Here is a 17,226-nt window from a genome sequence, read left to right as displayed (position 1 = left end):
TATACGGAAATGGAAGGATAACTGTGTGGCCTGTGGGCCTTATAGGAATGGGCCGAACTATTATTGATGGGCAGGATCGGTGACCCAAGTCCGAAACCAAAGCAAATACATTAATGATTTTATACATATACGTGATACGTACGTCTGCGTCATAAAATACTTTTGTCCGTTTAGTTTATTGGATACACGATGATACATTCCTACGTATATTCCTTTATTCCATGGGTGCAACAGATGCTACCATGTGAGTACAAAAAATTAAAAATACCTACCATATACAACCATAATTTTTTTTTGGGCTAAAAATAGGGCACTTTGTAAAAAGCTTTGTAAAAGTGGGTTTTTTTTTTTTTTTTTTTTTTTTTTTTTTTTTTTTTTTTTTTTAAAACCTGGTGAATGGAAAAATATTTTACCAATATGTACTAGTTTCAAAACTATTTACCAAATAATAGTAAAATTATTTATCAATATGTAGTAATTTTTTTTTTTTATAATAATATCAGTAAAAATGTGTTTTTTTTTTGGTAATATGATTCATCCATTTTAGTCACTAAATTTAGAGAAAATAACAAATATAATCGAAGTTTAAAGAGACTTTTTTAACAAAATTATTATTATTATTATTAGTATTATTTTTGCCAAATGATCACATATTTGCAATAATACGAATGCCTAATTAACTTTAGTTAGCAAAATCAATTTTTGAATGGGCCCAAAATCTGTTAAAAAACTCTATTGTGAAATTGCTATTAATCTCCTGCGAAAACTATTCATGAGGAAATACATAACTTTTATTTGATTTTAGTTATTTATTTATTATTATTTTTGTGATCGAAAAACAATTTCAGTTTTCACCCCCTCTGTCAAAAAGGAGTAGATTTGAAGGTTCATTGCCGGTGCCCACCTCTTCAAGTAGCTGGTTGAAGCCCATTTTATCAGGAATTTAGCATTTAGCATGTTTAATCTCCATCAAAACCCTCTTAACTATGCGTTCCTTTCAAATCAAGCTCTCTTTAATCATGACATTTTTTATTGTTTTTAAATCATATCTTCAATCTCACTCAACATTCACCATCGACCCCCTTTATATTAATTGTTTTTCTTGCATCATCATTCATGTTCATCTTTTCTTTTCTGATTACTCAAGTTTCCTTTTTGACCTGAAATTTTCACCAAAAGCTCATGTTTTTGGGTCAGATTTTAACGTTAAAGGAAGAATGGAAATGTTGCTTAAAATGAAGCTTTTGTTTATAAATAAATTCAGGTCAATTCAACTCAATAATCTAACTAGTAACCTCGGTTTTCTGTTCTACCCCACCATTAAAAGGTAAAAAGTGAACAAATTGCCAAAATTCCGACTTTAATATTATTATAATAACATCAATGGGACTGAAAAATTGAAAAGAAAATAAAAAAAACTTAAGTAGATAGCACTTGAAATTCCCTTGTTAACTACTGAAAGGTATATATGGTATTAAAAACGTATTGAATGTTCTAAATCTCACTTTTGGCACTTTGCTTGGTTTTTGAGTGTCCTAGGAATTCAGATCTTAAGTTATTTATTTTATGGGTATTTAAAGAGATCTCCTCCCTCACTCAACTTCAGCAGAAAACGACTTCTCTTCCATTTTCTTTCTCTGCAACTTCTTTCACAGGAAAGGTACAAACTTTGATCCCAATTCCCAAATGCTCTTCCTCATTCATTAGATTTTCCCAATTTATGCACTTTCTTCAACATTTTTTTCCCTTGATTTCATATAGAAAAATGTGTTGTGACGTAGTATTGTAGCTTCATCTCACCTTCATCTAATAATTCTGTATGATAAATGCTTTAATTCTCAAGAAATACTGGTTTTGGGTCTTATTCTGTATGTACACACATTGAATTTTTCAGCAAATGGCATCTTACATCATGTTCTTATCTTTTCAACAAAAAGGGTCAAACTTTCGATCAAGATTCTGAATTTTGTTGCATTCCCAAGGTGAAATATATGTGGGATTTAACAAAAATCTAATCTTTTCTTATGTTTATAGGCTATACAGATTCGTGGAAGGATAATGGTGAAGATTTGTTGTATTGGAGCTGGTTATGTTGGAGGTCCAACAATGGCAGTTATTGCCCTCAAATGTCCAGCCATCGAGGTAGCCGTGGTTGACATATCAGTCTCCCGTATCAATGCCTGGAACAGTGATCAGCTCCCGATCTATGAGCCAGGGCTTGATGACGTGGTGAAGTCGTGTCGTGGCAAGAATCTGTTCTTTAGCACTGATGTTGAAAAGCATGTTGCTGAGGCTGACATCATCTTTGTGTCAGTCAACACACCCACAAAAACTCGAGGCCTCGGTGCTGGAAAAGCTGCTGATCTCACCTACTGGGAAAGTGCTGCTCGTATGATTGCTGACGTGTCAAAATCTGACAAGATCGTGGTTGAGAAATCAACGGTTCCCGTGAAAACCGCTGAAGCTATCGAAAAGATCCTCACACACAACAGCAAAGGGGTGAACTACCAGATCTTGTCAAACCCCGAGTTTCTCGCTGAGGGGACGGCGATAGAAGACCTTTTTGCCCCTGACCGTGTGTTGATCGGAGGGAGAGAAACCCCGGATGGTCAAAGGGCAATTAAGGCATTGAAAGCTGTTTATGCTCATTGGGTGCCCGAGGAACGGATCCTTTGTACCAATCTTTGGTCGGCCGAGTTGTCCAAGCTGGCCGCCAATGCGTTTTTGGCGCAAAGGATCTCGTCCGTGAACGCCATGTCAGCGCTGTGTGAAGCAACTGGGGCTGACGTGGCGGAGGTGTCCCACGCAGTGGGGAAGGACACCAGGATCGGACACAAGTTCCTGAACGCCAGTGTTGGGTTCGGTGGATCTTGTTTCCAAAAAGATATTCTCAACTTGGTCTACATTTGTGAATGCAACGGGTTACCCGAAGTGGCAAACTATTGGAAACAAGTGATTAAAGTTAACGATTACCAAAAGAATCGTTTTGTGAACCGGATTGTTTCATCAATGTTTAACACAGTTTCGGGCAAAAAGATTGCGGTTTTGGGGTTTGCATTCAAGAAAGACACGGGTGACACGAGGGAGACTCCTGCCATTGATGTGTGCAAAGGGTTGCTAGGAGATAAGGCTCATTTGAACATATATGATCCACAAGTGACTGAAGAACAAATCCAGAGGGATCTTTCGATGAACAAGTTTGACTGGGACCACCCGGTGCACCTGCAGCCCATGAGCCCGAGCTCGGTGAAGCAAGTGAGTGTGGTGTGGGATGCGTATGAGGCGGCTAAGGGTGCACATGGACTCTGCATCTTGACCGAATGGGATGAGTTTAAGAACTTGGATTATAAGAAGATCTATGATAGTATGCAGAAACCAGCATTTGTGTTTGATGGAAGGAATGTTGTGAATCCACAGAAACTTAGGGAGATTGGGTTCATTGTGTACTCAATTGGGAAGCCATTGGATTCATGGTTGAAGGATATGCCTGCTGTGGCATAAGGTTTGAGGATTTGAAGGACTTTATACGTTGGGAATTATTTTCTTATTATACAATATATGTTATTTTTTTTTGTTGTGATTTAGCATTGTTATATGTATTTCACGTTTTTCAAATAAAATATTTAAATTTGTTGAGTTGATAATTATCGAAATTTTGGATGACAAAGAAACAAAAGGAGAGTCTCGTAAGCATAATATAATGCATTTTTAAGGAATAAATCGGTCGAGTAAATTCGAATTTGAAAGAATTAAAATCCGATCAAATTATAATCTATCATACGTTTGGTTGTCATGGAATTCAGTTTCAACATATCAAACAAAGGGTAAATGTTAGTGTAGCCCACAAAGTTTTCTTTTTTGGTTTAAAAGGTCATTAATGTTATTTTTTCGTTTTATAAGTGTATAAACTTCATATTTACCGGTTAAAAAGGTACCTATGACTTATAATACCCGGTGTCTATGGATGATGTGGCTTTTCTAGATTAAGAAAAAAAGGAATTAATGTATAAATCCAACTCACAGTTTCACACATACCCTAAGCCAAAGGTTTCACCGGTTACACCTCTTTAATTCTCACCATTCTGATCAAGAGAATCATACGAGACATAATACCTTGGAACGCAAAGTGGATTGGAATGTTCTCCGTTTTTAATTTTACACCGATCATACATCGGGGTCACGTTTCGAAGACATTCGAACAACGATTTGGAATGCCGATGTGACCATTCTGGTTAATTGGAAACGCCGATGTCCCTTCATAAATCGATAGTTTTGATTCTCTTCCCGGTCTTTCAGTTTCTTCGCTTCCTAGAACTGAAAACCCCTCAAAACCTTCAATGATTAAGTAAAGAAAAATATGTGGTAAGTCTGTACTCTATTCCCTGACGAAGAACTTGTGTTTTTTTACTAGCTTAAACTCTCCGATCTGTGTTTTATTTGATGAAAGATGATATTGACGGAGCGTTATAAGGTACAACTTGTTGAGCATGTGGTACAACATCTTTGTGATGATGCACAATGAAGAAGTAATTTCTTTCAAACCTAATGACTTAATTTGATTATAACATTATTATCTTAGTTGAGCTTCTGATTGGATATGTTCTTCCATTGGATTTGAAGTTGTGAAGAATAAGGATTTAGAAAAGCCTCCATCAGCATCCATCGTGGTTGACAATGAAGATGGGGAAAGATGTTTGTTCAAGATATTGATGAGCTGAAATCGACTTGACTGTGATTGGAAAGTGAAACTCCAAAGAGGGTTGAATCCTTGAAAGATGCAGTAGTCTTCATGAGATTGTGAACAAACTGAAAATTTTGATGTTGGTTTGGGAGGGAATTGAATATTTATGATGGTGAATCTTGAAATTTGAAGAAAAGAAACAGATTATGAGATATTGAGGTTTGAAGATGAAGAATGGAAAAATCAAAGCATCGTGGATGTAACCTTCGTCGGATCCTTGTTGGAGAAAACATTGTATTTATGATTTCTGTGTGGCTTGACTTTACTACCCCAAATCTGACTTTACAACTCAAAGGATAATGACCATGTCATCCTTTTTACCGGTGAAACCGGAAAAAAAGAGATTAATACCCTTTTTAACAGGTCACAAGAAAGTATATGCCTTTATAGTGCCAAAAACTAACATTAAAGACCTTTAAAACCAAAACCGAAAAGGTCAAGAAAGTATATGCCTTTATAGTGCCAAAAACTAACATTAAAGACCTTTTAAACCAAAACCGAAAAGCTTGTTGGACTACCGTGACATTTACCCATCAACCAAATTTAAAGGTAAATTGTGCAAATAACTTAAATACCTTTCAAAAACATTCTGCGAACCAAACACAACCTTAGTTATTCTTTTGTAATTATTACTTGTGTTTAAAAATAAGTTAACTATGATTCATTATAATCTATTTATTATTAAGCTATATTTTTCTAATTGTCTTTATAAAATCTAACTGATTTTAAATTTCACTTTAACTATAATAAACAGTAAATGTGGTCACGTATTAAAATGAATTCAATGAAAAAACCAATTACAAACTATGTAGTAATTTTTTTTTAAATAAAAGAGTCGTATTTGTTTTTTGATTCATATAGAAGGATAAATTTGTATTTTCAATAGGAGTAGAAGAATGATAAATTCCTTCAAATATAGATTTTACTTAATTCAATGTAATTCAGTTCCATTGATTTTTTTTCATCCAGATACGATTTCAAAGGAATCTATGAACGTAACGAACCCTAATTTCTTAAATGTCACGTTATTATATATATATGTTAAAGTTGTAAAAGGTTTTAATAGTAAACCTGAGACATTTTGACCAATTTTAGTCCTTTAAATTACATTTCCGGTCCCTCTATTTTTGTTTGCGCTCCTCCATGATAACAAATATCCGTCGTTCAGTTTCTTTGTTCTTATCAAACCTTTTCTTCTCCCATCAAAATCGTCTAGAAGCCCTAAAACCACCCCACCCCACCGATCGATTTTGCTAACGTCTAGCCCTAAAACCACCCCCACCCCACCGATCGACCGATCGATTTTGCTAACGTTCATCGCCACCGCCATCCAATCCACCGCCTCCACTCTCTCCATACCTTTACTCCTGTTGCTATAATTCCTTCTGTTCTTTTTCCTCTTTCCTTCATCGCCACTGCCATTCAATCCACCGCCTCATACTGTCTCCATCTGATCATGATGACGCAACCCGAACGAAATAGAAGAAGGATTTGGTAAAGGGTGGCTTGGATTTGTAACCGGTCGGTAGTAACGAAAACGCACCGTAGCAGCAACGGCCGCCGCTGGAGGGGGTCTGCCATTGCTCTCCAGTTAGGTGTCGCGAACAGTGAAGAAGAAGGGGGTGTTCGGTGGGTTTGCTTCCACAGTGGTTCAACGTGAACGGGGTTCGATCAGTGGGAACAAAAGGTTTCCGATGGGGCCAAAGAGAAGGAAACCGTGTGTGTATTTATTTTTACATCTATCTATGTTCATCTTTACCTGCATACGAGAACAGATTGGAAGTAGGTTAAATTGGAGCAGAAACTATGCAGCCAAAAACTTCCTTAACCATTTCCTGTCAGTCTGTTTTTATAAGCCTTCGTCCATGTTTCTCTGTATCTCTTTTAAGTTCTGGAAATTGTACACATAGGGTAAGATTATTATGTTTTTAGATTTCTCAATTTAAAGTTTTTGCATTTAATTAATGACAGTTGTGGTTTTGTTTCAGAGAAAAGAGGACCGGTATCTCCACCTTCTCTTCCCGTTGCCGCCATACTAATAACATTAGGTAAATTGACTGCTAGGTTTTTTATCTTCTTCAATTTCGTTTATGTTTCCAGATTTACCCTTTTCCTATGATGTTGTGATTACATCTTTTTGGTCATTGGTTAATACTTTTCACCTTCTTTGCAGACATTAATAATGTGTAAATGAGACAACTTTGATGAGATGTCAACTTTTTTCCCGGATGGTTCCTTACTAGACTTGGTTATATCCTATGCCCGCCAACCGTTTGTTAAAATGCTTGGAAAACAACACTATGATTTTGGCATGAATCAGATTCTGAAAAGGGCCGCATCCATGGAGCTGTGTGGTGGTGTTTCCTTTGGTACTAATTCTCATATTGTTCTAATTCTAAATTATCTTTTGATCATCATTTCATCAAATAATGAAATTAGCTTAAATTGTTGCTTTAATTTGAACAGAATAAGTTGCAGAAAATGACAATGGTATGTTCTTCATGCTTTTAATGTTTTACTCTGCATGAACTGAATGTGAAGGGTAACTTTTATAAATAATGAAACGTGAAACAATGAGAAAGAAAAAACATATTGCAATGTATAATTTTTTTGTAAAATTGTATTGTTATTTAATGTTTCATAACAGAAAGAGTTAACACCTAAGGTATTAATTATGCAGTTGAAAGAGATTATAATGCATTATGCAGCTGAAAGAAGTTACACGCATCTGTTAAGAAGAACGCAGTTAGAAAAGGAAAGCAAACAAAGTCAAGTCCATGTAAAGCATCATATGAGAAAAAAAAGGTAATTTTTCTTTAACTTGATTATCATAGTAAATCATTCATGTTTGTATGCAAGTAATTTGGCTATATATATATATATATATATATATATACATGTTAATAAGTTATACAATATATGAGATTAACGCTTTTGAATTACTTTCTAAAAATATATTTTTAGTTATAAGGGTCTTAGGATGAAGTGAAGTTGATAAAAATATATTTTGGGTTGATATTATTTATGTTTTTTATTATTATACACTGTGATGGTGAGACCATTGTTTCGACTGGAGGAATGTATGAACTCGGCTTTCCATCGATGGTTTTGCTATCCTAAGACTACTCTAAATCCCTATTAGTTCATGTACACCTCAATTTCTTCAATTTCATGAAGGTTAGTTTTGGATTTTTTTTATTATTCTCTTCTTTTATCCATGTCTTCTTTCCTGTTTTCTGTAAATTCTGGGGAATTTAAAGGAAAAAAAATCGTTACCTGTGTTGTATCATAAACATTTGGGGATGTCAATCGAAGTTTCGTTTACCCCGTGGTCAGCGATTTCTTAATTCTTCTGAAACTTCGCCTCTATTACTAACGCAGTTTCATGGCTTTTTGAAAAAAAATCCATTTCCAACCTCACAGAGAGGTTCTGTTGTGAGGTTCTGGGTGGACGAAAAGTTGTTGAAGGAAATCCTAAAGTTTTTTGATATTATTTACTTTCAATCTTCCGCCTTCTCTCTTAATCAATTTTAATGTTTCGAATTTTACACATTAGAGACAGGGGAAGTAAGAGAGCATCATGAGGAAGGAGGTAGCAAGAAGATCTGGAATTCAAACTCTCGGGACCTCCAAAGCATTAGTTCAACAGGATGAGGATGAACAGAGTATCTTGGCCATTTTGCTGTGAAAATCATGTAAAAAGGTAAATTCACCCTTTGCAATTTTGTTGTAGAATACATTTACATCGTATGGAACATAGTTTTACAGATCTGAAGTGCAATGTGGCAGGCAACAATTGAAGAAAACTCAGAAGTCGGCTTCATATTCTGTCTTTTGCATTAAAAAAAGTAACATCAAACCTTTTTTTTATGCGGGAGAAGAATATCACATGGCCGGATATCTTTGAGGAGATACATGTATTTTCTTTTTACAACATTACTATATATATGTCGCACTTCAATATTAAATGTTGTTTGTTAGAATACTATGAAACCGATATGTTTCACATTTTAACATATCAAGGTATTTACGTTTTCTAAAATTTTCTACTTCCACTTGGTCTTATTCTTTAAACTTTAGGCTAATTATTATAGTTTTGCAGGACCGTGTGCGTGCAGAAACTTAGAAGACAACCATTTTACAGCATCAGAGTTATATACAAGGCATAGTAAGAAAATATTTTCAACCATATGTGTATCGGTTTATGCCTTATGATTTAGTCTAAATTTGATTTTTTTTTTCCTTTTTGGTCATATAAAATGGTAAAAGTATAATAAATTACTAACGATATGAAATATTTTTATAGGTTTTAGAAAATGTTAAATAACACTAAAATTTTGTATTTTACTATATGGTCAATTTTCGATTTCCTTTTACTTAAAATTGATTCACAAATGTTTTTAGGAAGAAAAGACGTTGAATTCGGTGGTAGTTTTCACAAAGGTATTTGAACATTTAACCAAGAGTGGCGAATGTGAAATGACAACTCTGTCCCTGTTGGAAACTTTAAGGTTGAGCCGCCTAAGTTGTTCTAAGGTCGTGGGGAGCATTTGAAGGTTAAACGACAAGTATGTCCCTGTTATGAAAGTTTGTATTGTAAACTATTAAATCATGATTTTTATCTTTGTTGTTTAGATAGGAATGCTGAAAAGTCGTATCCGCCCATGTGATATCACAATAAATATTGGCAATGCTTGCATGATTGGGGACAATCCTTCGGATGATGTCAAGACCGCAAGATAGATTTGTTTTATTACTTTTTAATATTTATTAAATTGAATTCTAATTTTATATAAACATTCGTTTTCCCTTTTTATTTATATATTGCAGGCAAGACATCCATGTTTTTCAATTTTGACAAGGATAGGTGTTTTTAGAGGAAGAGAGAACTGCTCAGATTATCATGTTTATCGGGTGAGTTGGAGTTGAAATGATTTATGATCCTTTTTTTTCAAAATTTATTTGAATTTTGATGTTGAAAAGTACTTATTGATACATAATAAATTTTGGATGTGTGTATGTCTGATCCACTTTGTATGTGTGTGTCATATGATATGAATGTGTATGCTCATATTTTATCATGGGTTTTTGCTTTCTAATGTTTTCATGTAATTACTGTGCAGGGCAGGTAGCAGAGTTTATGTTGTCCGGATTAAACGCAATGAGGTAATATTTTCCAACTTCTTCTGGCCCTTAATGCCTTAATACACATCATTTCGTTATCTAATAGTTGTGGCATTAATTTATAATGGTATGGTCAGCTTCTATATGCAGGAATCCAGCACAATCCGACTTTCGAGTTATACCCGATTATAAAGCCTTGGCCCTTTCGAGGGTGGGCAAGGAGCTACGTTTTTTTTTATTTATCTAGCGTAAGTAGAACTAACATAAGTGCAATCTTCCGAGAAGAGAAGAATGTTACCGATCTAAATATTATGCTCCTAAGCTTTTCAAGGTAAGAAAATTTGTTATAATTCTAATAGTGTGAATCTGGTCATTAAATCTCCGTATAGGGAGATTGTTGTGCGAATGTACATTTTTATTTTTTATTCTTATTTTTATAGCATACTGCAACACTTTGATATATTTTCTTATTAACACATTGTCCTGTGGAAATTCTATCCAATTATTGGATTGTATTTTCTTATTATAACATTTACACGTTTGTAAATGGACAAATCTCCTACAATGGCAACGTATTTTATTGTGGCTAACAACTTGGGCAATGTACTTTACTTTGACGCAAAAGCATCACCTTCCGCCCCCGCAACGTGGGGGGGAACTTTCTAGTGTTAGCATTAAAACAATTTGCTTATATTAATAATATGGGCTTTTAATTATATTTAATATGCTTTTTATCTACAAGGGTGGTGGGAGGGGTCACCCCTTCATCCCTATGGTACCGATAATGCAGGGTGGTGTATTTTCGTGTCATGTTGTTGTGTCACCTACATGCCAATAGGGGTATGTTTGGGATTAAATAACAAAAAGCTAAAATTCACAAAAAGATAAGAATTTCTGTTTGGAAAATCTCCAAAAAAGTCTTAAAATTTTACCTTATTTTAAGAAAAAGTTCCAAACTAAATTTTGTTTACGAAAAAGCATGAATTACCGGTAAAAACGACGAATTGATCCATTTTTTCCGGTTTACTGGTTTTATTACTTACCTGTTTTACTAAAGTTCCATTATTTTACCCTAATTTGCGAATTAGTCCCAAAATAAAATTTACTGATGATTTGACCATTTTGTCTATGTAACATACATTTTACCGGTTTCATTTGCTGACCCAGACGCCTAGTCATTAAATGAGATGACGTGATGGATATGTTGAGTTATATAGCTTCGATGCAAGGGAAAAGAGCAAGGAAAAACCCTATATCCGGAACTCCGAGAGAGCCGAAATAGCGGCCGATAACGAAGCTGAGATTTATGCTCGCATACGGAGTAATGCTATGTTTAGCATAAAACTTGATATCCTGATGTATTGGATATCTTTTTGGAACATAAAATGCATCCAACGAAGACTACAATAATTACATAAACTAACAACAACGGCGTTATTTTTTTACGTTTATAAGAAATATCAAATTGTCTATCTAATCTTATGTAACCCAATATATTCATCTCATCAGACATCAACTCGTTTTCTGCCCTTTTTTATTGGAAACACATTTTGTTGGTACATAGTCATAAATGAGCCAATGAGATGGGTATCAAATTTTACAGTAAATGTGGTATTATATAACTCATCGTATTCATCTTATCAGCTAATTTAATGACTAGGTGTCTAAGTCAGCAATGAAACTGATAAAAATGTATGTTACATTAAGAAAAGGTCCAAATCATTAGTAAATTTTATTTTGGGACTTGTTCGTAAATTAGGGTAAAATAATGAGACTTTAGTGAAACATGTAAGTAATAAAACCGGTAAACCGGAAAAAAGGGGTCAAATCGACATTTTTACCGGTAATTCATGCTTTTTCGTAAACAAATTTTAGTTTGAGACTTTTTCGTAAATTAGGGTAAAATTTTAGGACTTTTGTGGAGATTTCCCTTCCTGTTTTTTGTCCGACCAACTTTTCATTCTTAGCTAAAAGTTGATTTGAAAAGAACTTTTCAATTTACCAAACAACTTTTGGTAATTTTTAACTTTTTAAAAAAGTTAAAAGTCAAAAAGTTGATTAAAAACGAATCCCAAAAACCTTCTAAGTTTTTTTTCTCTCCATCTATCCACCAATAATCTTCTTTCTTTCTATCTCTTCTCCATTCAATTCCTCCCTGTCTAAAAATATTCTAGCAAAGTGCTTCCAATACAAAGTCAAAGTTAGTTGGGCTAATTGACACTTTTAGTTCCTTTAATCTAACTTTTTATTTTGAAGTTAAGATTTATTTCTCACTTCACATATAATTATTTTGTTGGTTCTGCTTCAAACACAGAAAACAGAAAAGGAAAGGAAAAAAACAGAACAGAGGACAATTACTTGGTGCCAAAGGCTCTTCCTTAATAAGCAAAACAAAGAAAGGTTTTTTTCATACAAATAAGAAAAAACACATGTCCTATATTTATACTAAAAGATAAGGTGTTTGACTAAACACAAAAACTAGGAATAAACTTAATAAAAATGAGCTTTCCTATTTTACCCTTAGATGAGATTTTGTCCTAGGATTCTGAATTATCCAACATTCTCCCGCTTAATTCAGAATCTCGTACATCTTCATTCCTAGCAACTTCTTCATCTCGTCTTTCATTTCAATTCTCGACTTTTCCCGGACACCCAACCTTCACCTCGGTCACATCAAAAGTCTTCTCTCAATCCATTTGATTGTTAACAACACATGTAACATATACCATGACATCTCTTTGGACATGTTCATTACCATCTTGACTTTTCCTGGATCAACGACCTCTTCCTTGACCACACCCAAAGCCACCCGATTTGAACTTCCACCGCCTTAATGTTCACACCATGTTTTTTGTCCATTCCCCTCATGTCTTGACAACCATACCTTTTCCGATCAATCATATTCCAAGATTTTCTTGCAACGAACGCCATCGATTCAACCGTCCCCCATATGTCGTATGCATCAATAATCAACTTAACTTTGATTGAAAACACCGGATAATTTGTTGGAGTCAAAATCGAAACTTGATACGTCATCGAACCTTCTTCTTTTACCAACGACATCCTATTCTTCTTTTGACAACCCCAGTCTCATTAATCAAGCTTGCTCCGAGAGCAATCTTCCACCAAACAACAAGACAAGGTCAAGACCACCTTTACCGTCTTCCGTCACCCGCAAAACGAACCAAATCAAAGCCACCCACTTTGATGTATTTTCGCTCGTCTTTTCCGCGCCTCCTATTAGTCTCTCGCTACCTTAGAACAAACCAGATCAAGAGAAAATGGGGTTGCTTGCGATCAAAACTGAATCACACCCCCTTCAATGTAACCCGATTCCCGCTGCGTCTGCCCTACAGCGAAACGCTACACTTTTTTTTGAAACCGACTCTCAAACTAACTGCCCTAGGTCTTCACAATCCCTAGGCTCCGATAACAAATGTTGGTTTTGCTTCAAACACAAGCAAAACAAAAAAGAAAAGGAAAGGAAAAAAAGAGAACATGGGGCAATTACTTGGTGCCAAAGGCTCTTCCTTAATAAGCAAAACAAAGAGGGGTCTTTTTTCATACAAATAAGAAAAAACTAAGGTCCTATATTTATACTAAAACATAAGGTGTTTGACTAAAAACTAAGAATAAACTTAATAAAAAAGAACTTTCCTATTTTACCCTTAGATGAGATTTTGTCGAGGATTCTGAATTATCCAACATATTTATTACATTTGTTATGATTTTAGTTATTTATTTTTGTAGTTTAATTAGTTTATTTATTTAATTTTTCAAAAATTTCATTTTTTATCAAAATTAGACAAACATTATAGCCATAAAATACGGATATTATATCAAGTCTTTAAGCCTTAAGCCATATATAAAAGATGAATTTGCATAAATATAAATATCATGTTTTTTATCAATCTTGATAAAAGAACTCAAACAAGATCACAATTTAAAACACAAATTTTGATATATCAAATTTCTTGTGGAGACAAATGCTAATTTATATGATTCATTCTTAAAAAACAAAGGCATTCCAATAAAATTATATATCCGTTAATCCGTGTGGTTGCGTAGCCAAACAAACGTTGAATTTTCGCTTAGAAAAGTTGGATTTTTTCTTAAATACAAAGAAAAAGAAAGACGTGATTTACCAAAAATATAACAACTTACAAATCAGATTCGTTGATCAGTTTCTCTAAAACTTGGATATCTGTCAAACCCAAAAGAGAGAACAAGACAAGCGCCCAGGTTTTGTCGTTCAAAGTCTTCCCCATTTCATCATCATCATCGTTATTGGTTTTCTCTTGTTCTCTTTGATTCATTTCGATTTCGAAGAAACAAGATTAAACCCACAAGAAATCCCTTTTAATAATTGAAACATTGGAGTAAATACGAGACCCTCTTCGTCCTTGGTCAATCCGGTAGCGAGGATCAATGGGTTGTGCTGCCAGCAAGACTGCTGATTCCAAAGCCGACCGCCTGTCACGGTGGAGCGCCACCGGCATTGTGGGCTTACGCGACGCCAAATTAAAGGCACACACTCTTATCTGTATATTTAAATACCCTTATCTGCAACTGTTTTATACGTTCTTTCATTTTGATTTTTCCATAAAAACTATTGTGTTAAGATAAATAGCTTAATTTCCGTGGGAAGATATCGGCTTTTTGTTCATATTTGTTTAATTTATGTATCAAAAGAAATTATTCAAACACATAATCCATCCTGAACATGGGCAAAAATGTCCACCATGTGTGTTTTCCTGTTACATTAGCATATAGGAATAGGGGTTTTAGCCATTTGAATCTATGGAGATGAAATAATCGTTTATATTCTTAACCAATTAGCTAAGACATTTATGTTTGATTAGTTAATCAGACATGTTTCAAAACTAAATTAAGTTTATGTGATGAACCAGTCGTTTCCAGATGAAGTTCTTGAGCTGGATAGATCAGTACGGACTCTTGATTTGACACACAACAAATTAGGTACATTTTCTCTTTACACAACTTAATCTGACAAACTATATGGATGTTTCTTTTTGACCTAACACAGAAAGAAGGACTTAATAGAAAAATCTAATACTTTCCCTTGCTAACTTTTTCTTTCTGCTACCACAGCTGACATTCCAGAGGAGATCAGCAAATTCGTAAACATGCAGAGGCTGGTAAGAATCACAAATTTGGATTTATCTTTTCTATTTAATCTATTATATATATGAAATAAAGTATTAATCTTCAATTCTAAACTTTACCAAGCATGCATCATTCTATTCACAACTTTGTTTCAGGGTAAGGTTGAATGATCAAGCTTACAACTTTCATGACCTTTTCTTGAATCAGTTCTTTAAATTGACAAATAGAATTCTTATTTAAGCTGCTAACTTTGGGGCTTTGTGGGATGTCTCATGATTAACGACTAACATGTCTGTATGCGTTAATCAACAAATATTAATATCTGAAACTACAACACTTTGTTTTCAGATATTGGCTGAAAATATAATCGAGCGCCTTCCAGGGAACGTGGGAAAACTTCAGTCTTTGAAGCTATTAAATCTCGATCAAAATAGAGTTACTTTTTTACCCGATGAATGTAATAACACCAAATCTAGTTCATCATTTCCTCCATCCCATGAAAATTGCGTTTTTGACCTTTTTTTTTTCTAAAAAAAAAAAACCTTGGAAACCGTGCAGAGTCAGACATTGCAATTTTCATGAGACGTTGAATGTCTTATTTTTCATAAATTCCTAATTTTAAGGCTTTATGTTGATTCCTTGGGCTGCGTTTGTTACACTACAGTCAGAATTGGACAGGACATGACAAACTTTCTAGGGTTATTTTAATGGTAATGACAAAGAGGGCGTTTACGTCTTTTTCCAGAGACAGAGAGATTGAGAGCGAGGTCTTGTCCCACCTTTTTGGGTGAAACGGTCCAAGTCTGTTATGCTCTGTACTGTTCAGTTCTGTCCTGTTCTGTTCTGTTCTGTCTTGTCCTGTGTAACAAATGAGGCCTTACAACTGTTTCTTCAGTGGGCCAACTTGTGAAACTTGAGCGGTTATCCATCTCGGGCAACCAGTTAACCAACCTGCCCGAAACCATTGGAAGCTTGCGCAATGTAAGTGGCTTCATCTACCAACTTACTAATCAATTTTGAAATTTTAGAACTCAATTGAGCTTTTGAATATGCAGTTATTGCTGTTGAATGTGTCAAATAATCAACTGAAATTTCTTCCGGAATCTATTGGCAGCTGTTATTCTTTAGAAGAGCTACAAGCAAATGGTAAAGTTCTTTGTTTCAAGGAATTATTTAATATTTGCTTCTCTTTTTTCTTGATTAGTGTACTCAACTTCATGTTGCAAATAGATAATCGATCTTGGAGAAATGAAAAAGAAAAAAAAAATAAAACATTGTTTATTCACATCTCTCACTGAATCAGCTTCGTGTTTCTTGGTTTTGTGGTTTCTAGAAAATTCTATTGAAGAACTGCCTCCTTCGGTCAGCAATCTCATTCACCTGAAGTCACTATGCTTGGACCATAACAAAGTCAAAAAGGTTTGCAAAATATTTACTACATATGGGTGTTTATGTAATTTAATGTAGAAAGATTAGGGGTAGTTTATGAGCATCAAAATTTTACCCAATTCAAAACTTAATTTTCACACCATTTGCTCAACAGATACCTCCAAGTTTATTGAAGGAATGCAAGACTCTACAAAATATTTCACTGCATAATAATCCCATATCTATGGATCAATTCCAATCGGTAAACTTTATTGTCTCCTTTTCCTGATTTTCAATTTTGCTGCAATTTAGCCATTGAAGTCAAATTAGTTTGGTTAAAACATGAGATGATCAGATTTGAAATCTTCTCAGATGGAAGGATTTCAAGAATTTGAAGCTCGGAGGAAAAAGAAATTTGACAAAAAGATAGATTCAAATGTGATGATGGGTTCTAAAGGCCTTGATGAAGGCGTCGATCTGTAAAATTAAACCTCCATACCATTTTTAGTGAAGGCCTTACATCATATCATATGTTAATTTTGAGTTCATATTTAGTGAAGGTCTTATTGTACATAACAAAACATACTTGAATTACAAGTTAAAAATGTATCTGCAATTGAAATAGACAAAGTGTTATTATTATTATTATTATTATTATTTTGAGTAGACATGTCCATGTCATTCCTATACTCTTTTTTGTGTTTTTGGCGTTACTTTATGAGTGATTATGTGGACACTATTGCAAGTCAAGCTTCTTTAGTGCCGGTGACATTGGTGACATTGAAGCGGGCCAACACATGACTCAAGGCGGTGGGCACCAAGACAAGGATGCTAAGACCGTCTTTGTTTCACAGGACACCGACAAA

General features: G+C 34.5%; 2 protein-coding genes and 2 long non-coding RNA genes across 14 annotated transcripts; all 4 read left to right on the top strand.

Annotated features, from left to right (window-relative positions):
* The first annotated feature begins 1,527 nt into the window (after positions 1-1,527).
* LOC145158258 (UDP-glucose 6-dehydrogenase 5-like) lies at positions 1,528-3,644 on the top strand. The gene is made up of 2 exons (XM_079077196.1): positions 1,528-1,660; positions 2,035-3,644. The coding sequence occupies exon 2, from the start codon at positions 2,059-2,061 to the stop codon at positions 3,499-3,501; it is 1,443 nt and encodes a 480-aa protein (XP_078933322.1). The 5' UTR covers positions 1,528-1,660; positions 2,035-2,058; the 3' UTR covers positions 3,502-3,644.
* Positions 3,645-4,034: 390 nt separating this feature from the next.
* LOC145104139 (uncharacterized) lies at positions 4,035-5,390 on the top strand. Its single transcript, XR_013707008.1, has 2 exons — positions 4,035-4,526; positions 4,621-5,390. It is a non-coding gene; the product is annotated as an uncharacterized LOC145104139 (long non-coding RNA).
* A 499-nt stretch (positions 5,391-5,889) lies between these two features.
* Positions 5,890-10,325, top strand: LOC145158026 (uncharacterized). 11 transcript variants are annotated; one of them, XR_013737240.1, is made up of 12 exons: positions 5,890-6,652; positions 6,730-6,789; positions 6,915-7,110; positions 7,422-7,546; positions 7,818-7,918; positions 8,298-8,444; positions 8,531-8,658; positions 8,844-8,909; positions 9,146-9,309; positions 9,377-9,655; positions 9,865-9,907; positions 10,003-10,325. It is a non-coding gene; the product is annotated as an uncharacterized LOC145158026 (long non-coding RNA). The 11 variants fall into 11 exon arrangements; XR_013737256.1 differs by lacking the exon at positions 7,818-7,918 and having other exon boundaries at positions 5,891-6,652; positions 9,146-9,297; positions 9,377-9,466; positions 9,572-9,655; XR_013737258.1 differs by lacking the exon at positions 7,818-7,918 and having other exon boundaries at positions 5,891-6,652; positions 9,381-9,466; positions 9,572-9,655.
* Positions 10,326-13,992: 3,667 nt separating this feature from the next.
* On the top strand, positions 13,993-17,014 carry LOC145157962 (Leucine-rich repeat (LRR) family protein). Its single transcript, XM_079076947.1, has 9 exons — positions 13,993-14,392; positions 14,776-14,845; positions 14,978-15,024; positions 15,341-15,449; positions 15,888-15,973; positions 16,048-16,138; positions 16,326-16,411; positions 16,536-16,622; positions 16,733-17,014. Exons 1-9 carry the CDS (start codon positions 14,294-14,296, stop codon positions 16,841-16,843), a joined length of 786 nt encoding a protein of 261 aa, XP_078933073.1. The 5' UTR covers positions 13,993-14,293; the 3' UTR covers positions 16,844-17,014.
* Positions 17,015-17,226: the final 212 nt, after the last annotated feature.

Source organism: Lactuca virosa, chromosome 1 (assembly GCF_052849685.1).
Source record: "Lactuca virosa cultivar CGN04683 chromosome 1, Lactuca_virosa_CGN04683_v6, whole genome shotgun sequence".
Taxonomy (NCBI): domain Eukaryota; kingdom Viridiplantae; phylum Streptophyta; class Magnoliopsida; order Asterales; family Asteraceae; genus Lactuca; species Lactuca virosa.
This window is presented reverse-complemented; position numbering and strand designations above follow the sequence as displayed.

Bases quoted from the DNA above. Each gene is read 5' to 3' on its own strand.
- LOC145158258 (XM_079077196.1), top strand. From the start codon at position 2,059: ATGGTGAAGATTTGTTGTATTGGAGCTGGTTATGTTGGAGGTCCAACA.
- LOC145157962 (XM_079076947.1), top strand. From the start codon at position 14,294: ATGGGTTGTGCTGCCAGCAAGACTGCTGATTCCAAAGCCGACCGCCTG. The intron at 15,974-16,047 runs GTAAGTGGCTTC...TTGAATATGCAG, and splicing joins CCATTGGAAGCTTGCGCAAT to TTATTGCTGTTGAATGTGTC. The intron at 16,623-16,732 runs GTAAACTTTATT...AAATCTTCTCAG, and splicing joins CTATGGATCAATTCCAATCG to ATGGAAGGATTTCAAGAATT.